Source organism: Mesoplodon bidens, assembly GCF_964165515.1.
Source record: "Mesoplodon bidens genome assembly, chromosome: 4".
In the NCBI taxonomy this organism is placed as follows: Eukaryota; Metazoa; Chordata; class Mammalia; order Artiodactyla; family Ziphiidae; genus Mesoplodon; species Mesoplodon bidens.
In genome coordinates this window covers 153,201,848-153,227,063 of record NC_138160.1, presented here as the reverse complement: position 1 = coordinate 153,227,063, position 25,216 = coordinate 153,201,848, and the positions used below count along the sequence as shown (strand labels likewise).

The 25,216-nt window shown below is 45.0% G+C and overlaps 2 protein-coding genes and 1 pseudogene across 5 annotated transcripts in view; 2 read left to right on the top strand and 1 right to left on the bottom strand.

Moving 5' to 3' along the window:
* Positions 1–19,429, bottom strand: part of ZNF346 (zinc finger protein 346) — a 28,322-nt gene extending 8,893 nt beyond the window's left edge. For 2 of the 3 annotated variants that reach the window (XM_081232331.1, XM_081232332.1), the window contains exons 1-5: positions 19,232–19,429; positions 8,935–9,038; positions 8,283–8,375; positions 6,384–6,528; positions 2,109–2,342 (exon numbers count right to left, since the gene is read on the bottom strand). In XM_081232331.1, coding sequence (XP_081088457.1) covers positions 2,109–2,342; positions 6,384–6,528; positions 8,283–8,375; positions 8,935–9,038; positions 19,232–19,406 — 751 coding nt within the window. In that variant the 5' untranslated portion in view covers positions 19,407–19,429. The remainder of the gene's footprint in view (positions 1–2,108; positions 2,343–6,383; positions 6,529–8,282; positions 8,376–8,934; positions 9,039–19,231) is intronic. The other variant, XM_081232333.1, reaches the window with a different exon arrangement.
* LOC308616170 (phosphoglycerate kinase 1-like) lies at positions 9,861–11,502 on the top strand (annotated as a pseudogene). Its single transcript has one exon. The product of its transcript is annotated as a phosphoglycerate kinase 1-like (transcript).
* Positions 19,430–19,586: 157 nt separating the features above from the next.
* UIMC1 (ubiquitin interaction motif containing 1) overlaps positions 19,587–25,216 on the top strand; it is a 186,242-nt gene continuing 180,612 nt past the window's right edge. The window contains 1 exon segment of the mRNA XM_081230769.1: positions 19,587–19,682. The gene's annotated coding sequence lies outside the window, so the exon portion shown is untranslated.

Below are 25,216 nucleotides of genomic sequence, written 5' to 3'. Positions count from 1 at the left end.
ACATTGGTAAGTGCAGGATGACTGACTGTCTGAAAGAACGAATGAACAAGGGTCGACTGAAGCCAGCAGGGAAGAGCCAAGCTGCTAACAACCTAAATCCTTTGCTAGGGCAGAACCCCTGTCAGCAGAAGTCACTGCTTGCATACCCTAGGTCAACATCCCACCTCTGTAAGAAGGGGGTCAGAGAGAGCTCAGTGTCTCTGCTGACACCCTGGACTCGGAGAGCCTACAGCCAAGTACACTCAGAGCTGAAGGCAGGGAGAAGGAGTGTACATTTTGGAACCAGACAGAGCTACAGACCCCTACTGATGCTGTCAGTTATTAACATCAGTCACATCAGCTGTATGACCTGAGCAAGTCACTCTGAGTCTCCTCTTCTTGATTTGTAAAGTGGGAAAATCACAATGACTTTATAGGAATGCGGTGGGGATCAAATTATAATGTATATATTAATATCAAAGTGGGATGTGATACCCCTTCCCCCCACCTAGATTTTCATGAAAGAATTTAGTTGATCTGTAATGAAGTCAAATGATTTAAGCCAGAAACAAGGATCCAGGATACAGTTCTAGGATGAAATGTGGTAATTTAGCTCAGACAAATGGAGAAGGGTAAATACAAGAAGGAGGCTTTGGTTTGAGAGAAAAGTAAAGAATGGATACAAGTTAAGATAAGCAGCCTGAAACACTGCAGTGCCTCAGTCCTGCCAGTGGAAAAGAGATGAGGGAATGACCAGGGCAGGACCGAGTAAAGCTGGGGCAGGAACTGGAGCAAAAGAGGGTTAGCTGCAGGAGAACACTGGGTTGTGCTAGCTGGATGCTATGTCGTGAAGCAGGGCTCTGAGGAGCTTGGTTCTGAAGTTTCCAGATGCCTCAGCATATGGGATTGATCCTGTTAAAGGGAAAGGCACTACCTATATGTAGGACCAGTAAATAAATATTAGTCATTCCTTTCTGATTTTGAAGAGGTTTCTAAAAGAGGGTCTTTCAAAGGCATTGGAAAGGCAATCCTTGGCACCCTGCTAAAGGAATCTCTCCCTTGCTGCATAGCCACCACTTTGTACCTTTCTCATCAGGCAGTATTGCCCAAGGACGGCCTGTGCTGTATGGTGCTTTGGGGCTTGGGGGGTTGTTAGAGAGGCATGATCGTTCCCCTTGCCCATATGTGGTCTGGAACATCTATGGCATCTGGGTGTTCACCTCTCCAGGATTGTGGGAAGAGCACAGATGGCTCTGAGCAAGAGCTTCCTTGCACCTGGACGCCGTGGTGCTGTCTGTCTGGTGCTGCATCTCCATGGCCTGGGGAAGAAGCCCTGGGGACTCACACCAATGCTTAAGTAGGCTCCACAAGACAGAGACTGTATCAGATTTGGTCACTACTATAACCCAATGAGGGAATGCAGCAGGTTTTCAATAAATATTTGCTGACTGAAAGAGAAAATAATAACCTCCCCCTCCCCACCCTTACTATAGGCTGTGAGTAGTTACTGCGATGGGAAGGGCTCCTAACTTTTTATGAATGCTCACTCCTGTGATGCTGACTGGTATCTGGAGGTCAGGGCAGTAGCTAATGTTCTGAGTCAGAGTGGTCTCCTTCACCACTCTATCCCAGGGACACAGGTGGGCCTTAGCTGCTGGGAGACGAGGGATTCTGAGGACATTATAAAATCTGGCAGAGGCTGCTGAGGCCTTCACACAAGAAATGTGGATGACAGGGAGTTTACATCAGAGGTTGCAGATTGGTGGCCCTTGCCCCAAATCTGGCTTGCAGGCAGGTTTGACTCACAGGGTTTACACTTTTAAAAATTTAGTTGCACATTTAAAAATCAGGAGAATTCTTATTCAAATCTGGCTTCTAGATTCTTTTGAAAAACTGAAAGATATGGTAACAACTGGCTGGAGCTGTCTAGGAGAGGCACATACCCTCAGCTAATCATATCCCCTCCTGGCTCTTTCACATATTGAAATTTCCTGTCCAGCCTCTGCAGGCATTTGAGTTTGCAATGCCTGCTTCAGAAGACCTAAGGAGGAAAAGCATAGCCTCGGTGGTCCAGGGAACCCCAGCAGTCAAGCCCCGATCCAGCTCTGGGTGTGAGCTGGGCCCCTTACCTGATGAGTCAGTGACAGCGGGGTCGGCCAGCCGCCCGTAGTGTGCCATAAGTTTGAGCTTGGTCTCCTGTTTCCTGTGTTTCTTGCCCATATAATGTTGCTGAGCCATGACAGGGTCATTGAAAGTCGCGTGGCAGAGGCTGCAGAACTTGTCTGGGTCTATCATCTCTCTATTCTGGTGCAAGGCTAAGGTGGAGGCCACAAGGAAAGGGTTTGTAAGGCGTTTCGACAGAGCTGCGGTGAGAGAGTTCAAACAGAAACAATGAAAAAACCCAGAAGGTGCCAGGCTTTCGCGTATGCTGAATGCAAAGAAAGGTTTGGTCACTAGTTAATCACACCTGCAGGTGTGGCACTGCCTGCGTGAATCACACAGTGAAAATCTTCTCTAATTGAGAAGATATGGGGAGCCCAAAGACCGCCTACTTTGTTCGGCAGCTTTAACTACTTCAGGCACATGAATCCTGATTTTCTTATATTCCGAGAGGGATCTGCACTTCTGCTATCAAGTTGACAAATTACAACAGATTAGAGATGTACATGCTTGCAATCTTCTCATCCCTCAGAATTCCCCAGAACTTCACAGCAAATGGGACAAGAAGTTTGGGTGTTTCACTCCCATCCTCAAAGTACCCCAGTTATAGATGTGGAAGTCAATGCACAGATGTAGAAACTGAGGGCCTGAGGGCCTGGAGGGTCATTTAGAAAAGGCACTGTACTAGGGGGGCCTTTTAGGCTACACTGCCTTCTAGGCTGAGTGGGGGAGCGGAGGATGACATTGACATTTAGTTATGAGATTTGTATATATATTTTCTCTTTTGGTCCTCAGAACTATGCCATGAGGTAGGTGTCATTTTGCCACAAGACAGAGAAAAACCGAGGCTCAGATGGGTGAAATGACTTATCCAAGATCACCCAGCTAATGAGTGAATATAGGTCTGTGTGACCCTAAAGACCATGCCCTCTCCTCTATGCCAGGCTGCCAGAGTGTGGCAGGGAGACCTGAAGGCTACAGACCATGCGTTCACCTTCAGAAAACATCCCTGGCTGTGGTCCATGAATTCAGTTAATCAGAGCCTGGTATGGGCATATATGTAAGCCTCCCGTGGGCCAACAAATGTCCTGATGCTGACTGCAGGCTGCACTGCTGCTTTATAAAGTGGATGTCATGACTCACTCATGAGTCCACGTGGCTGGAATGGTGTCAATCTAGTAACCACTGCTTTAAAAATGTGGTCTAGAACCCCCCACCAATGGTGGAGGAGAGGTGGGGCTCAGCAGCACTCACAGACAGATGTTCTTTCATCTCTGTACCACTTCAATGGGGGAAGTTTTGAGGATTTTCAACAAGCCAGAAGAAACTTGCTGGCTTTTCTCACAATGGTTTTCCAGTATAGGAAATCTCAATTTCCCTGGCTATTTGATTTTCCTTAGCCATTGTTTCAGCAAGTCACTGGAAAAGTAAGGTACATGTTGTAGAATATTCAATAATATGAGAAAATATTCAGTATGTGGTGTTGAGTTAAAAAAAAAAGAAAAGAAAAAAAAGCAGGTTATACAGCAAACTGGTTCTTATGTCCTCGGTTCTGTAAAACAACAAAAACCATACTGGTGATGTGTGGAAAAAAGACCAAAAGCATTGAGTAAAAGTGTGCTTTTCAGTCTTTTCCAACTTTTATACAACGAATGTAGATTCTTGATGTCAGAAAAGAAATAATCATGATCACTGAAACATAGGGTCTTTCTTTAAAAGATACTGAAGAGAAGCATCAGAGGTGAATGGTTAAGTAAAGTTGGAGGAACCACTTAATGGACATCCAGTAAAAATGAGAGCTACAGGAGTCTTCTCTCAGGAAACAACTTGAAATATGGAAAGAGAATTCTACAGGAATGTTTGCTGTAGTGTTATTTACAAACATTAATAAAGGAGAGGGGGAAAACGTAAATGTTCACCATTAGAGGACTGGTTAAATAAATGTGCTGTGATGGGATACTGTCATTAAAAATGTTTATGAAAAAGTTTTTAATAACATGGGGAAATACAAATGTTATATTAAGTGAAAAGAGCATAAAAGAAAATTATACACATGATATGATCATGTCATTATTAAAAGACATAACGTGCAATCTATATGTGTATACTGGTATTTTGAAATGTTACCAACATATTAACAGTGTTTCTCTCTTGGTGGCAGGATTTGGGTGGTATTTTACTTCCCTCTTTGTACCTTTTGCATTGTTTGAACTAGAAATAACAATAATGAGTATGCGTTGTTTTTATAAAAACAATAAGGTTAAAGTATTTTATGTTTATATATATAATCTAGACATACATAAAACACATTTACGCACAGATATACACACATACACATAACAAAAGGTTATAGGAGAAACAGTACTCCAAAATGTTAACAGTGGTTATCTTTGAATGGTAAAATTATGAGTATTTTTCTTTCCATTTATCTATATTTTCCATATTTTCTACAACATGATTGTATTACTTTTACATTAGAAAAATGTTTAATTTCAGAAATATAGTTATAAACTCATGTAATAACATGGAGATGTGCTTAAACTACAAAATTAAAAGTTAAAGCAGGATACAAATGGTGCATGCACTATGATTATAACTATATAAAAACATACCTGTTATGTGGCAAGGGCCAAAAGTAAATACAAAACATAAACCCTTGAATATGGAATCTTTGGACCGGGCATATTCCAGGGAATTTTCCCATTTATAGAAAGTTAAGCTCATATAAACCTAAAGATAAGTGACCATATAAAGTTCTGTTCTTAAGCTAATTTCCCTTGGTCTAATGTTTAATCTTTTTGGTACCATAAATGGTACCAACACTGAATTTAAACAAAAGCAATTAGTACTAGTATAACTTAATGATGAACAAACCATAAGCAAGGCCAGTGACATGCTCCAGGTGGTGGATGCCTGATCAACTTCTGCATTTTATGCGGGGATTCCATTCACTGGCTATCTTGATGATGGTGATAATACTAACAATAGGAACTGTGGGGAATTCCCTGGCAGTCCAGTGATTAGGACTTGGCACTTTCACTACTGGGGCCCGGGTTCAATCCCTGGTCAGAGAACTAAGATCCTGCAGGCCACTTGGCCAAAAAAAAAGAGAACTGTCCTTTACTGAGCATTTATTACATCCTAGGTTCCTTGTATACCTTATTTCATCCTCAAAACTTATGAAGTAGTATTATCAACATTTTATAGGTGAGAAAACTCAGGCACGAAGAAGTTCAGTCATACAGCCAGTAAATAGCAGTGGCAGGATTTAAACTTGGGCATCCATGACTTTATCTCTTGTTTCATAGCAGGAATACTAGATTTGGGTGTGATAAGAGAGTATAATTATGAGTGATTTTTTTACCCTATCATCAAAGTCTTCCAAAACATCACTGTCTTGTTTTTATAATACAGCAATTCAAAAAAGGACAAGTATTATAGATAGTATAGTCTACTTCTTGGTCCAAAATAAAGACAGAAGCAAAAATTACCAAGAAAAAAATAAAATAAAGATCAAAGAATTTTCAGTTTTGACTAACTGCAGTTAGCAGAGGTTTAAAATCCCAGAAAGTCATGAGTTAATGAGATGAAAGTGAAGGCTGAGCCCCAGTGGTGACAAGATAAAGGGGGCTATTTTAGAAGTCACTGCACTGGGAATGAATTCATGGCAGTTGCAAATACAGTTTGCTGGGCAGTAGTGGCAGCGTTGAAGTATTCAGCTTCGAAAGGCAAGTCCCTGTCTTGAGGAGAACAGGCAGCTTTGAGGATTAAAGTGAGCAGGGCATAACCTGAGCACACGAAAAAGACAAGGATTTAGCTTTTAATTTGGAATGCATGGCAACAGGGCAGGTGGATGCTAGGAGGGAAAAATCTAAGTGAGAGAGGCAGGAGATAGAATGCTCTCCTGGTGTGCATAGCCTGGAGGATTTTGGCACTCCTGACTTATAATGATTTTTAAGGACAAAAGCTCAGGGCTAAGAAGCTTCTATAGAGAAAAACTGATGTAACCAAAGAAAGGGAGGTTAGGTGAGTACAACTCCGAGGATGCATTTCATTGAAGCTGGGTCTACTCTGATATTTTTTTTTTTTTTTTTTTTTTTACTCTGATATTTTTAAGGGCTCTCAAAAGCAGTTCAACCTCTTCAAGTCTGTGGCCCCAGTGAGCATTTCTGGGAGCACCTGGCATTGGTGCCTTGAGGACGGGAGGGGTCCCGATACATAGCACCACTCAGGAAAACCAGTACCTTCCACCTTAGTGGATTGCTGCTTCAGCTTTAAGTTCTTTGCGTGGGTCTTCCCCAGGTAGTGCGACTGGGCCACGACAGGGGAGGAAAAGGTCATGTTACAGATGGGGCAGCACTGGTTCTTGTCTTTGCTTCTGCTGCTCTTCTGGTTAGGAGAAAGAACACAGGTCTGATCACGCCACTGCCCGGCCAGAAAATCTTCACTGGTTCCCCACTGCCCATAGGAGAATGAGCATTCAAGGCCCCCTTCATACACTAACCCCAACCTACCTTTCCGGATTCTTTTCCAGCTACTTCATCCCATGCTCTACTCACCATTCCCCATTTTGTTCTCTGCTACTTCCTTGTTTTACTTGGGCCCTTCCTGCTGCCTAGAATGATCTTCCTTTCTTTACTGCCTGGCATATGTCTGCTTAGCCTTCAAGGCCCAGATTAAATATTACCTCTTCTGAGAGACTTTTACGCAAGAAAATTACTCAGTAAACAATTATCAAGCCACTTTGTGTGATTATTCCAGTAAGGAAGAACTAATCTTGTCCTTCCTCTGTACTCCTGGAGTGCATTAAATAGACCTCTATCATACCACTCGCTTGTCACCCTAAACTGACAGTGTCACAGCTTAGGAGACTTTTCTGTGAACTAAAGTGCAACATTTGGGCAAAGGCCGTTGGATTCATCTTTGTTTCCTATCCTCAGCACTCTGCTGGAGTCTGGCACACAGCACATGTTCAGGGTTTGATGAACAAGCAGATCACTGGGTTTTATTTCATGATTATGATTAGGCTAGAAAACAATGTACTTCAAGTCTATATTAAGAGTTCCCAGCCTCTCTCTTACATCTGATTTCTGAATACAGTATTCATTCTAATATAGCATTTTTCAACCTTGGTACTATTGACATTTTGGGCTGGATGATTCTTTGTTGGATGGGGAGGGACCCATGATCTCATTAGAACTACTGGGCCACTGAGTAGAAGGATCAGAGATATAGAGAGGTGAAGGGACTTGCCCAGAGTCACAGAGGTGATCTTGTCTTTCTGGATTCTAAATCACAAGAAGGGCAACCAGGGGATGAGCCAGTGAATTTGGAGAAGGGATGAGCAAGGCCCTTCCAAATCTGTGGTCCCTATGACAGGGAGGCACAGTTTGTAGTGTAAGCTCTTACTCACTGAGCATCCACTAGGAACTGGAATTTTACCTCACAATACCCTTAAGAGGTAGGAACTATTATCTCCATTTTATGGGTGAGGTACAGAGAGGTTAAGTGACTTGTCCAAAGTCACCCAACCAGTTAAGTTGTAGAGCTAGTATTGGGCCCTAGTCTGCTGACTTTTCATGCATGACATTTGCACAGCCTGCTATGGAACAAAAATAATGGTACACCTCAGGGACTGGGGTTGTTTCAGCATAATTCTCACAGTATTTCTAAGGCAAAAAGCAAACATGCTGGAAAAGTGTTTAATCCACTTGTTTATTCCAAATATTCAAGTATTGAACTCAGCTCTTTCCCCCAGATATCAAGAAAGCAAGCAACCTGGCTTTCTTTCACTTTCTCTTCTTGAGTAGGGAATGGACAGCTGTCCTACTCTAACAAATCACTGACAATGGCTCCATTTACTGAGCGCCTACTATGTACCAGGCTCTGTGTTGGGTGTTTTAATAAACCTGCCTTCATTTTAGTTTGGAAAAATCCTGAAAGGTAGTTGACATTAGCATCCTCATTATTATAGAGGATGAAATCAAGGCTCAGAGAAGTAATAAGACTTGCCCAAATCACACGACAGGGCCAGGATTTGAAGCCAAGTCAGTCTGACTCAAAGCCCATGTTCTTTCCACCACACCAACCTGCCTGCTGGCTTCATCAGGAAGTGAGCAGTCTCAACATGGCAGCTGTATTACCTGATCTGAGTCTAGCTTCTTCGTGTCCCCCTTTAATGTCTCCATTCCATGGATTGCTAGGTATCTCTTCACTTTGTTGGCATGTTTTTTGCTCTGCAAGAACCCAGGAAAAAGATCAAAGATAGCTAAATGCCATTTCATATCTAAGGCACTCAAAAACACTTACTGGATTTTCATCTGATTCATCCTCACAGACCCTTCTGAGGAGGAGAGGGTGGGGGAAGAAACCTAGTTTATTGGGTTCCTACTCTCTATAAAGTACTTAAAAGCTGTCAAATCTAATCTTCACAATAATTTATGAGAAAATTATCATCATCTCAGTCTTACAGATGAGGAAACTGAGGCTGAAGATAGTGAGGTTTCTTGCCCAAGATGAGGAGCAGAGATGTGATTCAAACACAGGTCTGTTTAGAGCCAAAGCATGTACTTTCTACTGTACCAAGCTGCATGGGAACATATAAGTATAATGATCCTGATTTGGATGGAAGAAATGAGACTCAGAAAAATTAGGTCAATCTTCAAGTCACAGCCAACATGCATGGAGGCAACACCTGGGTGGCTCAAAAGGAATTCACTGCACAAGCCAGGGAGAAGTGGGGGTTTGACACTGGGTCTGGAAAAATAAAGCAGTACTGAAGGTACAAGGGCATACCTGGTAGTGTGCCAGCTTCTGGGACTCAGAAATTAGCAAGGCGCAGCAAACCTTACACTGGGTGTTGGTGAAGAGACACTGGTTCTTCTGGATCATGTGTTCCACTACAGAGAGGAAAATAAAAATCTTTGAGTTAAAAACCTGCCTCAACAGCACTGTCTTTGAACCCTGCCTCAAACGCAGGAACTGAGTAATGGAATGCCATACTATTAAATCAGCAAACCTCAGCCACCCCTCCCCTACTGCTTTCATGAATCATGTTATATTCTCGTGCCACCTCACGTGTAACTTACTTTACACTTTTTTTTTTTTTTTTTTTTTTTTTTGCGGTACGCGTGCCTCTCACTGTTGTGGACTCTCCCGTTACGGAGGCTCCGGACGCGCAAGCTTGGCGGCCATGGCTCACTGGCCCAGCCGCTCCGCGGCATGTGGGATCCTCCCGGACTGTGGCACGAACCCGTGTCCCCTGTATCGGCAGGCGGACTCTCAACCACTGCGCTACCAGGGGAGCCCACTTTATACTTTTATGTACGCCAACTTTCTTTCTTCTTTCTAAATGATGATGATTATTTATTTATTTATTTTGGGCTGTGCCACATGGCATGTGGGATCTTAGTTCCCCGACCAGGGATGGAACCCATGCCCCCTGCAGTGGAAGCGTGCAGTCTTAGCCACTGGACTGCCAGGGAAGTCCCTATGCCAACTTTCTTTACTAAGTAAATTCTTTTAAAAAGGAATCTTTAAATAATAAACTTAAGTATATACCAATAAAAATAAGTACAATAAAAATGAAACAATTCTAGCCGGATACTGGTGTGAGAGGCTCGCAGTTCTCTCTAAACAGGACATTAAGAGAGCGGCAAACGCAGCCTCTGCTGCTGTCGCTGCCCCAGTCTCTTCCCCCGGCCTCTTGTTGCCACGAATTGCCAAGATGTCACTTTCTAACAAGCTGACTCTGGACAAGCTGGACGTGAAGGGGAAGCAGGTCATCCTGAGAGTGGACTTCAATGTTCCTAGGAAGAACAACGAGATAACAAACAACCAGAGGTTCAAGGCTGCCGTTCCAAGCATCAAATTCTGCTTGGACATTGGAGCCAAGTCCGTGGTTCTTATGAGCCATCTGGGCCAGACGGATGGTGTCCCCATGCCTGACAAGTACTCCTTGCAGCCAGTTGCTGTAGAACTCAAATCTCTGCTGGGCAAGGACGTTTTGTTCTTGAAGGACTAGAAAGCTTGTGCTCACCTAGCTGCTGGGTCTGTCATCCTGCTGGAGAACCTTCGCTTTCATGTGGAGGAAGACGGGAAGGGAAAAGATGCTTCTGGGAACAAGGTTAAAGCTGAGACAGCCAAAACAGAAGCCTTCCGAGCTTCGCTTTCCAAGCTAGGGGATGTGTATGTCAATGATGCTTTTGGCACTGCTCACCAAGCCCACAGCTCCATGGTGGGAGTAAATCTGCCAAAGAAGGCTAGAGGTTTTTTGATGAAGAAGGAGCTGAACTACTTGGCAAGGCCTTGGAGAGCCCAGAGCGACCCTTCCTGGCCATCCTGGGTGGAGCTAAAGTTACGGACAAGATCCAGCTGATCAATAATATGCCTTTACCTTCCTTAATGTGCTCAACAACATGGAGGTTGGCACTTCTCTGTTTGGGATCCAAGATTGTCAAAGACCTGATGTCCAAAGCTGAGAAGAATGGCATGAAGATTACCTTGCCTGTTAGCTTTGTCACTGCTGATAAGTTTGATGAGAATGCCAAGACTGGCCAAGCCACTGTGGCCTCTGGCATACCAGCTGGCTGGATGCGCTTGGACTGTGGTCCTGAGAGCAGCAAGGAGTATGCTGAGGTTGATGCTCAAGCTAAGCAGATCGTGTGGAATGGACCTGTGGCCGTATTTGAATGGGAAGCTTTTGCCCAAGGAACCAAAGCCCTCATGGATGAGGTGGTAAAAGCCACTTCCAGGGGCTGCATCACCATCATAGGTGGTGGAGACACTGCTACTTGCTGTGCCAAATGGAACACGGAGGATAAAGGCAGACATGTGAGCACTGGGGGTGGTGCCAGTTTAGAGCTCCTGGAAGGTAAAGTGCTTCCTGGGGTGGATGCTCTCAGAAATGTTTAGTACTTTCCTGCCTTTTGGTTCCTGTGCATAGCCCCTAAGTCAACTTAGCAGTTTCTGCATCTCCACCTGGCATTAGCTAATATCTTCCCCCATGTCAAGATTTGGCTAGTGGCCAAGAGATGTAGCGCCAGGAACCCTTAAACAGTTGTACGGCATCTCAGCTCACATTTACTGCCCCCTGGATTTGCCTACATTCTTCAAGATCCTATTTGAATTTCTTAGAGACTAAACCATTGTGCATTCTAGAGTGCATATATTTATATTATGCCTGTCAAAAGAAAGTGAGCTGTATTAGCTTAGTTCTCTTCATGAAGTAGCTTATTCTGATTAGCTTTGTCATTGTTTCACCACTCAGCATGGAAACAAAATGAAATTCCAATTGTTGGTAGGGAGCGAGAAGAAGTTGGTGATCTATTAAATAAATAATAACAATATCCATTGAAACTAGAAAAAAAAAATAAAGAGAGAGAGAGTGGCAACTGTGAGGAGAGGTGTTAAGACATTGCAGCACCCAACTGAGATGACTTCCCAGACAGAATCAGAAGAATTGAAAGACGTGAAAAGAGAATAATTTTCTCACTGTTCTTTTCTCTTTTTTTAAATTAATTAATTTATTTATTTTTGGCTGTGTTGGGTCTTCGTTGTGTGTGGGGTTTCTCTAGTTGCAGAGGCGGGGGCTACTCTTCGTTGCAGTGCACAGGCTTCTCATTGCGGTGGCTTCTCTTGTTGCGGAGCACGGGCTCTAAAGCACAGGCTCAGTAGTTGGGGTGCACGGGCTTAGTTGCTCTGCGGCATGTGGGATCTTCCCGGACCAGGGCTCGAACCCGTGTCCCATGCACTGGCAGGCGGATTCTTAACCATTGCACTACCAGGGAAGTCCATTAGGTAATTTTATATATTTCAAAATCAGATCAAGAACAGTGAGAAGGGACTTCCCTGGTGGTGCAGTGGTTAAGAATCCGCCTGTCAGTGCACGGGACACGGGTTCAAGCCCTGGTCCGGGAAGATCCCACATGCCGCAGAGCAACTAAGCCCGTGCACCCCAACTACTGAGCCCACGAGCCACAACTACTGAAGCCTGCACGCCTAGAGCCTGTGTTGCACAACAAGAGAAATCACCGCAGTGAGAAGCCCGTGCGCTGCAATGAAGAGTAGCCACCACCCGCCACAACTAGAGAAAGCCTGCTCACAGCAACGAAGACCCAATGCAGCCAAAAAAAAAGTTACCTAATGTGTCACACAAGTTCCACGCCATAGGAAACTATAGTATTAACCTGTGCTTAATTGCTGGGCCTGGAAAACAAAGCTTTACTTTTTTTTTTTTGCGGTATGCAGGCCTCTCACTCTCGTGGCCTCTCCTGTTGGGGAGCACAGGGTCCGGAAGTGCAGGCTCAGAAGCCATGGCTCAGGGGCCCAGCCGCTCCGTGGCATGGGGGATCCTCCTGGACCGGGGCACGAACCCGTGTCCCCTGCATTGGCAGGCTGACTCTCAACCACTGCGCCACCAGGGAAGCCCCCAAAGCTTTACTTTTTGAGGAGGGAGTAAAATCTCACTCAAGGCATGAGTTCTATCATGACATCGACAATCTGAGGCAGGGGTAGAATCTAGAAAACCGTGAGGGGACGGCAAATTCATGTGTTTTATCTTCTACTCTGGACCAAAAAGCAGGCAAGATTCTCTGGAGGGAGGTTCTTGGTGGGGAACTTTTTTTTTTTTTTTTTTTTTTTTTGCGGTAGGCGGGCCTCTCACTGTTGTGGCCTCTCCCCTTGCAGAGCACAGGCTCCGGATGCGCAGGCTCAGCAGCCATGGCTCACGGGCCTAGCCGCTCTGCGGCATGTGGGATCTTCCCAGACCGGGGCACGAACCCGTGTCCCCTGCATCGGCAGGCGGACTCTCAACCACTGCGCCACCAGGGAAGCCCTTGGTGGGGAACTTTTAAGGTGCCTCTCCCTACTCCACAAAATATAAAGCTTATTTATTTATGCCAGCCCTTTTAGGAAGAAGGGCTGTTGTCTGGCTATATTTCTGACCCTGAGGGTCTTTTGTTTATTGCCCTATTTTTCTCCTACAGTGTTTGGTAAATTTTTGTGAAAGACTGTGGCTGCCTCAGCCATGCTCAGAGAAGCCAACAGAAGTGGGTCTGTGAACACATCTGGGCCAGAGCTTTTTAAAGGGAGGGTGAGAGGCTCCTCAGAATGCAAAGCCCATAAAGGGAAAATGCTACCCAGGAGTCAGGATCCAGCCATTCTCTCCTCGCCTGGAGATGATGGATTTTGTTTTATTAAAGGAGACGGGGTTTCCTTTCAAGGATATTCAGAATCTGACTCCCAAAGACTAAACAGGGCAAGGACCATGTCACTTATGACTTTGTATACCCAGTATCTAATAAAATGTCTGACCCAGAATGGCCATCATTAAAAAGTCTACAAATAACAAATGCTGGAGACAGTATGGTGGAAAGGGAACCCTCCTATGCTGTTGGTGGGAATGTAAATTGGTGCAGCCACTGTGGAAAACAGTACGGAGGTTCCTCAAAAAACTAAAAATAGAGTTGCCATATGATCCAGCAATCCCACTCTTGGGCATATATCCAGCCAAAACTATAATTCAAAAAGATACATGCACCCTTATGTTCATAGCAGCACTATTCACAATAGCCATGACATGGAAACAACCTAAATGTTCATTGATAGATGAATGGATAAAGAAGATGTGGTACATATATACAATGGAATACTACTCAGCCATAAAAAAAGAATGAAATAATGTAATTTGCAGCAACACGGATGGACCTAGAGATTATCATACTAAGTGAAGTCAGAAAGAGAAAGACAAATACCATATATCACTTATATGTGGAATCTAACATATGACACAAATGAACTTATCTACAAAACAGAAACAGACTCACAGATATAGAGAACAGACTCATCGTTGCCAAGGGGGAGGTGGGAGAGGGATGGATTGGGAGTTTGGGATTAGTAGATGCAAACTATCATATATAGAATGGATTAAACAACAAGGTCCTCCTGTATAGCACAGGGAAGTATATTTAATATACTGTGATAAACCATAATGGAAAAGAATATGAAAAAGAATATACATGTATATGTATGTATATATATGAAACTGAATCACTTTGCTACACAGCAAAAATTAACACATTGTAAATCAACTATACTTCAATAAAATAAATTAAAAATAAAATCCCTAACCCACAGGAGGGGCTTGGTGAATACCTGCTGAATAAATGAAATACACCTCTTTGGCCTCAGAGAATACACTCACACAGTTCACAATTATGTATTCAGAATGCCTTCTACGTGCCAGCAATGGGTTTAGTGCTGGGGTCATGTCAACAAATAAGAGAGAGGACAAAGTAAATAAATAAGCAAGATAGTGACAGAGAGTGAGAAATATTATGAGAACAAGCAAACAAAGTGGTAGAGAATGATGGGGCTGTATAGTCAGTGAAGACCATGCTTGGGAGGCATTAGCCACAAGAAGGTCTGGGGGAAACTGTTCCAGCCTGAGACAGTGTCAAGTCTCTGAGGCAGGGATGAGTTTGGCATATGCAAGGAATGAAGAGAAGGACAGTGTGGATACAGTATGGTGAATGAGAGAATAGTGGTAGGAAATAAAGTTGGAGAGAGCTTGAGGTCTACCAGATCATGTGGAATGAGTATGAGGCCTCATAAACCATGGTATGAACTACAGATTTTATTCTTAGTGCAATGAGAGGTGACAAGATATGGCTTATGTTTTGAAAAGATTAGTCTGTTGGTTGTGTCAGCAGATTATATGGGAATAGGAATGGAAACAGGAAGAACAGGGAAAAGGCTGTTGCAGTCTTCTAGGCAATAGATGATAGAAATTTGGACTAGGCAGGTTGTCAGTGGAGATGAGAAAAGTGGATGGATTTGGAATTATGTTCTGGAAGTAGATCTGACATCCAATTTCTTTGATTGGATGTAGGGGGTGAAGTAGGACAGCATTCAAGGATAACTCCTAGGTTTTGAATTTGAGCAACTAACAGATGAGAACTGGAGGAAGACAGCCTTGGAGGAGAAATTAAAGACTTTTGCTTTGGCTATATTAAACATGAGTGGTCTGTCACACACATGGGTAGAGATATCAAGTAGTCAGCTAGAGATTCAGGCCTAGAGCTTGAGGAAAAGGTCAGAGCTGGGGATACAAATTGAGACTCCTGGGACTGAGTCTTGGACCCTCCAAATTCAGAAGTCAGGCAGAGGAAGTGAAGTTGAATATAAAATGAGTATGAGGTGGGACTTTGGCTATAGCAGAGTGAGGATATCCTCTTCACCCAAGGCAACTAAAACACTGGACAAAACTGACAAAAACAATCCCTTCAGTACCCTGGAAATTGACCAAAGGCACTTAACAATTGGGGAAGCACTTATGCTTTGTACATCTGCTGAACTTCGGGTGAGAAGAGCGGGAATCTGGGACTGCTCTCATCCCCTCCCACACTCAGTCAGTGCAGAGGTTCTACCAGGAAGAGGTAGGATGTGAGAACCAATAGCTTCCCTGTGGAAGAGGAAATTGATTTGGAGTGGTGGGCAACACCCCTACCTAGTGATAATGTTGGTGGAAGTGATGGCTCAGAGGTAGGTGAGGAGGAAAGGCCAAAGGCTCTACTGTAGCCTTTGCTGTGTCATGTTTGTGGCTGAAACTGTGTGGCAGTGGGGACCTAAGAGGGCCCAAGTTAGCCACATACTCCTGGCCAACTCTGAGGTTGTACACATGCACAGAAGAGATGCAAAAGGCCCTGACAGAAAGTAAAAGCCAGGGCTGACTTTAAAATGGCCTGAACTTTGAATGTACTTTCCTACCTACCCACAGATCCAACCGAGGCCTTTACTGTCTCCAGGTATTTACTGAATCACTGACTGACTACTAAGCAACATATAGACACATGGAAGACAGAAATTATAAAGAAGAACCAAATTGGGAATATTTGCTCTTAAAGTCTTCAGCTACCATGTAAGCGATTTTCTTCCAAGCTGTGAGGAAGCCTTAACTATTCCATGCATGAAATCACATGGAGAGACTCTGAGACTATGTGAAAAAAGAGATGCCCGGCCAGCCTCCAGAAGTTCCATCCCACTGCCGTTTCAGTTCTAGCCACTACCTGACTGCAACTGCATAAGAGACCTTGAGTCAGAACTGTCCAGCCAACCCTTTCTTGAATTCCTGACTCACAAAATCTGTGAGAGGTTCATGAGATTGGAGGAAGCTAAGGTCCACAGAGGGAAAAAGAACTTATATGAATTATCAGAATTCTGAGAAGGTGGCCTGGATGTGAATCCCTGCTTCCCAGATATCCACATACAACTCTAATCCAATTACCAATTACCAGAGGGGACAGGTTTGATACAGGAAATTAGGTGCTTACAAAATTATTGGAAGGGCTGAAGGTACTAGGTTGAGCCTTCCAGAAATGTCTCTGGGAACAATGCATAACTGTTCCAACAGGTGAGCTATAATCTCAGGCCTCCACTGCAGCCTTGCTGGAAGTAAGAAGCTTCCATTGTCATTGGACATGCCTCTGAACATATGAAGCTGGAGAATGGATGCTGGAGCACTGATGTAAGAAGATCTTATTGTTCCACGACCTTTCTTGACAGTAACAATAGCTGTAGAAATATGATCTTCACTGCATTTCTGCCTTCCAAATCTTACGAGAAGGCATCTGATTGGCAGGGTTTATTTTGTATCCATATTGTAGACAATGAGAAGAGGTATGGGGCAGAGGCTGAGAGATCTAGAATGTGACATAGAGGGCTGATTTTCATAGGGTCACGAAGTAGGGACAGTAAGTCTAGCCATATCAACAACTAAATTAAATGTCAATAGTTTAAACAGCCCACTCAAAAGGCAGAGATTGGGTTTCCCTGGTGGCGCAGTGGTTGAGAGTCTGCCTGCCGATGCAGGGGACATGGGTTCGTGCCCTGGTCTGGGAAGATCCCACGTGCCACGGAGCGGCTGGGCCTGTGAGCCATGGCCGCTAAGCCTGTGCGTCCAGAGCCTGTGCTCCGCAACGGGAGAGGCCACAACAGTGAGAGGCCCGCATACGGCAAAAAAATAAAAAAATAAAGGCAGAGATTATTAGAGAATAAAAAAAGCAAGATTTATACAATGGAATTCTATTTAGCAATAAAAAGGAATGATGTATTAATACACACTACAATTTGGCTGAACCTCAAAAACATGCTGAGTGAGAGAAGCCAATGAAAAAGACTATATAGTATAGGATTCCATTTACTGAAAGGTCCAGAAAAGGCAAATTTATAGAGACAGAAAACAGATTAGTGGGTTGCCAAGGGCAGGAGGTAAGAGTGGGGATTTAATGTAAAGGAGCACAAATTGGAGTGATGGAAATATTCTAAACTGGACTAGGGCTATACAACTCTATACTTTTACTACAATTAATTGAATTTTACAGTTACAATGGGTGAATTTTATGGTATGTAAATTATAACTCAATGAGAAAACAAAAATTATAACTAAGAGAAAATAAAAAACCAAGGTGAGTAGGACTTGGTGTTATAGGTATCTACCTAGACCTCAAATAAATTATTGGACAAAGTGAGGAGAGCAGGGAAATGAACTGGGTTCTAAATGACTGTGGGCATTCACACACACATAAACAGTTCACTTCCCAGAGCACAGTTGCTGTGTTCTCTGCTTCAATGTCCAGGGCATGCCTTCCCTATCCCCTGAGGACAAAGGTCGCTTCCTCTTTGTGTACCCTCAACTCTTAGACTTCCCACTTTACTGAACCCACTACATTATACTGCAACTGTCTTGGTGTCTGCTTCCTGGATTAGACTACAAGCCCCTCCAGGGCAAGGACAGTATTATTCTCAACTCTGTAGCTCTGATGCCCAGCCAATCCTGGTAACAGAGCAGGCGTCAGTGAATGTTGGTCAAATTAATGAAAGAAAAATTGCGGGTGGTGGAGGGTGGAGGAGAGGCAACTTTGTGCCAGACAAGTTTGAAAGTATGAGGGTGAGGGGGATAGGAGCCTCTTATTAACTTAGGAGTCAGACTAGACTCGTTGTTAAATTGGAGAAGTATACACCAGGGTATAGGTATGTATACCACCCCAAATTTAAACATATCTTCCTTGGATGTGGTCAAAAATTCCATTTTATCCCAGGACAATCAGTTCACAAGCAACATATTAACTTTCCAAGATTAGTCTGCTCAGCAAGCAAACAAACCTTTAGAGAAATCTATTTCCCTGCAGATTACCTGACAGGATTAGCACAAAAGCCCAGTTTGTGTACTTCTGGGTTAGAGTTAAGCAGCTAGCTCTGCTAAGGACTGTGAAGGGGGTCACAAAACGGGGTCAGAGCAGCTCTTTCCATTCTCCTCTTTCTATTTCCATTTTACCCAGGGCTAGGTCAAGGGCAGAACCTGGGAAGCTTCAGCCCAGAAGTGCCCCCCTAGACGGACTTGTATATCCTGTTCTCCACAACCTTGGGTCAAGCGTGGGATACAACAAGCTGGAGCCATAGTATACCCGGCCAGGCTCTCGGGCTCCTGGCCCCCATATTAGACAAGGGATTCAAGTGGTGGAGACAGGTGACACCAAGAAACAGGGGTAAGCCAGGGCTCAGTCTCCAAGTTCAGGAGAACACTGAGGTATGGAGAAGGCCCTCTAGAGCCCTCGGAAGTGTGGGGCATGAGAGAAGGGAGGCAAGAGACACTAGGGGTGGGGGAACCTGGAGACTGGGATAGTGAAGAGGTTACGAGGCTGGCGGGGAAGACCGAGGGTCTCCGAAACGGCGTGGACGGCACGCCCGGAGGATTCCAGTCCCAAGTTTAGGCAGAAGTAAGCTCTCGCGGGTGAGGAAGGCGGGGTAAAGAACCACGCGGCCAGAGCGTGAGAAGGCCCTTGGCCATTTGCGCGCGCTTCTTGTGGCACACAGCCTGGATTTTCAGGGGAGCCGGTACAAGGCGCCCGGGTCTTGGTGAGGTGCAGGAGTCAGGGAGTCCCGGGGCGCATAACGCAAGGGGGCGGGCCGGGCGCCAGAGGGTGTGACCGTAGACCCGGGGGCTGGTCCGCGTCCCCGCCCCGCGCTTCCGCCACTCTCCGCGAAAGGAGCAGGCGGGCGAGTGTCTTCCTGCCTCTGAAGTCCCCGGACTCACCTTCCTCCCTCCCCACTGGTTGGGCCCCGGACACTGCTTCCCAGAGGCGGCGCGCCCTCTCGCGGTCGAAGCGCAGCCCGTCGGATTCCCGGCCCTCCCGCTCTTCCGAGTTGTTATACGGCCGGGCCGCGCCGCTGTCCGCGGCCTCCGCGGTGCCCAACGCTGAATACTCCATCTTCCCCACAATCCCTAACCGGCTATAGCCGCTCATGAACCTTGGTCTCGCGAGATGTGGGTGGGAGGATGGCTTTGCCCGGCCAACAAATCTCGCGAGGTTTGAGTACTGCAGGCTGCGTTGCGGTTCTGGCCCTGGCCGTTCTTTTTCGTCGACGCTGCTGGGACCTCGGAGCTTGTGCGGTGGATTCGGAAGTCGGTCGCCGGTTCCACGGCATACACCTCCCTCCGGGACAGGCTCGTGCAGTCCTTGGCTCAGGGTTCTCACCTTGCTCCGGTCAGCATTTGACACCTCATTTCTTTCGCATGAAGGCTCTGTTATGTGGGAATATCTTCTTCATTTCACTAGCAGGGCAACATTGTTGCCATTTGAGTTCCAGCTGCTGACCCCCAGCCTAGACCTCCCCCTAAACTCCACTCCAAAGTAACTGTCAAAATCCAAAATTTAATCTTCCAACCCCGCACCTGCTCCTTCCCCAGTCTTCCGGAGCCACTATGTCTTGGCTGTGGTTATTGTGGCATCCTTACTGGTCCCTTCGCTTACCCTTCAGGTATTCCCAAAACAGTAGCCCCAGCGATCCTCTTACAACAGGCCATATCATGACACCCCGGTGCTCAGATTCTCCAAAACTTTACTATCTTACTCTTTTTTTAAAAAAAATTTATTGTTGGCTGCGTTGGGTCTTTGTTGCTGCACGTGGGCTTTTTCTAGTTGTGGCGAGCGGCGGGCTACTCTTCGTTGCGGTGCGTGGGCTTCTCATTGAGGTGGCTTATCGTTGCGGAGCACGGGCTCTAGGCACGTGGGCTTCAGTAGTTGTGGCTCGTGGGCTGTAGAGTTCAGGCTCAGTAGTTGTGGCACACAGGCTTAGTTGCTCTGTGGCATGTGGGATCTTCCTGGACCAGGGCGCGGACCCCTGTCCCCTGCATTGGCAAGTGGATTCTTAACCACTGCGCCACCAGGGAAGCCCTCGGTGGCTTCTCTTGTTGTGGAGAATGGGCTCTAGGCGTGTGGGCTTCAGTAATTGTGGCACGTGGGCTCAGTAGCTGCGGCTCACCAGCTCTAGAGCACCGGCTCAGTGGTTGTGGCACAAGGGCTTAGTTGCTCTGCAGCATGTGGGATCTCCCCGGACCAGGGATCGAACCCATGTACCCTGCATTGGCAGGCGGATTCTTAACCACTGCGCCACCAGGGAGGTCCCCTATTTTACTCTTTGTAAAGGACAAAGCCCTTGGGTTAGCCAACAGGGCCCTATACAATCTGCCTTCTCTTAACCTCCCTGATGTCATCCTCTATTTTGTTAGCCTCCAATCCCTTCATTCCTGTCCCAGTTACCCTGGCCTTCTGGAATGTATTTCTCCCATATAGCCTCATGGCTCAGTCTTGCATTTCTGTGTGCCCCTCCAAACACACTTCATATCCTCCTTTACTGCTTTATTTATTTATTTTTCCTTAATACTTATTATCAGATATAGTATGTACTTCGCTTTTTATCTTGTTTATTGTCTGTTTCCCCACTGGAAGGCAAGCCCCAAGAAAGCAGGAATTTTTGTCTGTTTTGTTCTCAGCTGAATCCCCAGCACATTGAAATAGAGCCTGAATCCTCATAGGTACATACAAAACATTTGTTGAATGAATGAAACTTTTGATATTAAGTTATTCCAACCTCATTTATTCAAACGCTTGTTGCGAGTTTTCTATGAGCTAGATGTTGTCTTAGGCATTGGAATACAGTGGTAAACAAGACAGGGAATCTCTAGTAGAGTGTTTTTTATTCTAGTGAAGGAGAGTGTAATAAACAAGTCAACAGGAGGAGAAAATAAAACAGGAATATATATTGGGTGAATGATAGGGGAGGAACATTAGTCAGGGTGGTAAGAGAAAGCCTCTGAAGAAATGACATTTGACCTAAGACCTGACTGATGAGAAGGGGATGGCCATGCAAAGAGCTGGGGAAGAGTGTTCCAGGCAGAGGAAACAGCAGAAGCCCTGAGGCAGGACTGAGCTTGCTGTATAGGAGGAACAGGAAAAAGGACAGTATGGCTGTAGTTCAGTGAACAAGGGGGACAGTGGTATCAGAGGAGGAGGAGGAAGTGGAGGAGGAGAGAGATTTTTCTTGCCTGAGATCACACAGCTCATCAGTGGTATTTACTCATTTACACTACAAATACTGAGCACCAGCTCTGTGTCAGGCCTCATGCCAGGCTCTGGAGCTTCCAATGCAATAGATGACTGATGTTTGCGAGTGCTTTATAGTTTATGAAACACCTTTAACATACATTATAACGTTTAATCCTCAGGGTGGTTCTCTTATGATAGATTCTTATTTGACGATAAAGACAGAGAGGTGAAGGTTTCTATCAGGGTCACACAACTAGTTAGTGACAGAGCCCAGTCACTGGTGTGCTTGAACACACGATCTTCAGACTGCAAATCCATGTCTTTTTGCCAATACCAGATGACCAGCCTAAAAACTGATGACTATATGTTACTTATTTATCTTAAAGAAGATTTCTAGTTACTCATATTTGCATAGCATGAGTTGTTCAGGTAGAAATACCAAGGGATAAAGGGCATTTTTGTCAAAGTCCCAGAACTCAAGCATATGTATTTTTTAAGCACAGTGGAGCAAATCTTGAGAATGGGATACTTAAGATGCTATACATTATTGGAAATAATAATAAATAATCCCCAGTTCCCCACTCCCAATCCAATTAGATGCTGAAAATAACTTCCATTTATTCTCCAATGAATGCTGTCACTATTTGTCCCCTGTGTCACTGAGGCAGAATCCTGAGCTACAGCACCGAGTGTCTGAACAGCCCGTGTCACCATTTTTCTGCTTTGTGTAAATGCTTCTAATATTGGTCCAGGCCTGGACTCCTTATTGGGATCCAGCAGTGCAGGTGATGCCTTGTATTTGTGGGGCTTTTTTATTTCTTCCCTGTGGAAAATGAGAACCACTTCTCAACATGTTCTACTGTGTATTGTTGCTATGGGAGAAGAACAATCCAAGGGAAATGGCTTTGTGAAGGGACAGGAATTGGCCACACTTCAGCAAACATTTCAGTTGAATAAACACTGATTGTGTGTGTGTTCTTGGGCATGCAAACCCACACTACAGAGCTTTTTATTTATTATTTATTTTTAAAATTTTATTTAATTTATTTTTTTATATTCCTTTTTTGTTTGTTTGTTTGGTCTTCGTTGCTGTGCGCAGGCTTTTCTCTAGTTGCGATGAGCGGGGGCTACTCTTCGTTGTGGTGCACGGGCTTCTCATTGTGGTGGCTTCTCTTGTTGTTCTAGGTGCGCAGGCTTCAGTAGTTGCAGCACGCGGGCTCAGTAGTTGCAGCACGTGGGCTCAGTAGTTGTGGCTTGTGGGCTCTAGAGCACAGGCTCAGTAGTTGTGGCACACGGGTGTAGTTGCTCCTCAGCATGTGGGATCTTCGCGGACCAGGGCTTGAACCCATGTCCCCTGCATTGGCAGGCAGATTCTTAACCATTGCGCCACCAGGCAAGTCCTACAGAGCTTTTTAGTAAAATATGGTTCCTACTCTCAGGGAGATTAAATTCTAGAGATGAAAGTATCTACTTATACATGATACCAGAGCGTATATGTTAACTGCTGTAATGGACGTGACAGTTGTTTTGACTGTGCCCAGGACTGAATCTGTAGAGGTGACTGAGTGATGACACAGGAGTTCAATGCCATTGAAAGTTTTATTATGTGCAGTTCCCAAGAGGCCCATGCAGGGCCATATGGGGAAGCACTAAGGTTGGTCAGGATGCAGAAGGTGTGAGGGGAGAGCATTGCCCAGAGCCTTTATTGTGGTTTCCACAGGAAGGAATGGGTGAGGCAAGGTAAGAGGTTGGGTTGACTAGTTTGAAAAATTTCAACAGGGCTCTGGGCCATAGGAGTGGTCCCTAGTTTTCTGGTACCTGGCCCTAGGGTGATCTAGGGTAGTGAGAATATTGGTTTTGTGTATGAGAGTCCATAAAGGAGGTGGTTAGGGATACTGGTTTGGATTGGTTGGTTTGCATATGAAAGGTGTGCTTGAAGGTAGGTGGTTTTCTATCTCTAGGAGTTAGCAAACCCTGAGAGGGGCAGTTCCATCCTGGTCTGCAAGGCCCCAAGATGTCAAAGCATCATAAAATAAAACAGAAAATTAAAACAAAGCAAAACAAAACATGAGTAATACAGCAACCAAGGCTAGTGTGCATAGGGTGGGACAAAGAAGCCACAGTTGTGGGGATCATGATGGTTTCTGGGTTACCCCATATGATGCTTTCTACTTCTCAGCTCTGCAAACACATCTCCAGCTGTTACAAGTGGCCATAGATTAGGTTTTACTAACAGGATATGAACGAGTGTTATTCGATTCGAACCTGAGATTAATCCAAAACAGCATGGGTGCTCCTGAGGGAAATTGTGGAAAACAGTTGCCTGTAGAAAACGACTTGCCTTCACTCTGGGGGGATACATCTTTGCTACAATCCTAGTCTATTCTCAGGCTGGGTCATTTTTATTACAGTGTCTTCAAGGCTGCATACAGGGAAGCAGTGTCTTCAGGGGATGCCAAGTTTTAATAAAGTGACTTTCCAAGGACAAATTGAGGGTATAATGGAGTTTGCTGATCATAGATTGGGATTTCCAGAGGATTTTGAGAGGAGGAGGATTAGACTGGATTCAAGTAGAGCTTCCCAACTTTTTCTGTGTCATAGCCCACTTAAAAAATGAGCATATCTGTATGGCAAGTTAGGGTAAACAGATAAGACTGCTTCTTCTCATCACTCTAGTGGCAGTCTAGGGATTCAACCATTTTAGGCCCTGCCAAGTTGCCTTGGGGAAGGAAGGGTGGATATTCAGAGCCATATGAGGTGCAACGGATGGCTATGATGTTCTGGACCCGGATGATGTCTGAGGCAAGCAGGATGGGGATTAACCCCAATAATCTCTGAGAAAAAAAACAGGCAGTCAGTTAAAGCTGTGAGGTACTCAGCTTGACATCAACTGCTCCATTCTGCACCCATGACCTATGTGACCATAGGTAAATTATTTCACATTTGTGAGTCTGCTTCTTCCTCTGTAAATGAGAAAATGATACCCATCTTAAATAGTGGTTGTGAAGATTAACCAAAACAATCTCTATAAACTACTTAGCACGTTGCCTGGCGCATAATAAATGGTAGTTGTTACCAGTTTATTCTGAAAGCTACATTTTCCTGGTAGTTTAACAAATTGATACTACGTTTTTTTTAATACTTTTTAAAAAATTAATTATTTTATTTTATTTTTGGCTGCGTTGAGTCTTCGTTGCTGCACGCGGGCTTTCTCTAGTTGCGGGAGTGGGGCTACCCTTTGTTGCGTCACGTGGGCTTCTCATTGTGGTGGATTCTGTTGTGGAGCACAGGCTCTAGGTGTGCAGGCTTCAGTAGTTGCAGCACGCGGGCTCAGTAGTTGTGGCTCGCGGGCTCCAGAGCGCAGGCTCAGTAGTTTGGCGCACGAGCTTAGTTGCTCCACGGCATGTGGGATCTTCCCAGACCAGGGTTTGAACCCGTGCCCGCTGCATTGGCAGGCGGATTCTCAACCACCGTGCCACCAGGGAAGCCCGATACTACGTTTTAGTCTCCATCTTGGTGAAGACCCTATCACCTAAATCCTGCTTTTTTAAAAAAAAATTATTTTATTTATTTATTTATTTTTGTCTGTGTTGGGTCTTCGTTGCTGCATGCGGGCTTTCTCTAGTTGCGGCGAGTGGGGGCTACTCTTTGTTGCAGTGTGCGAGCTTCTCATTGTGGTGGCCTTTCTTTGT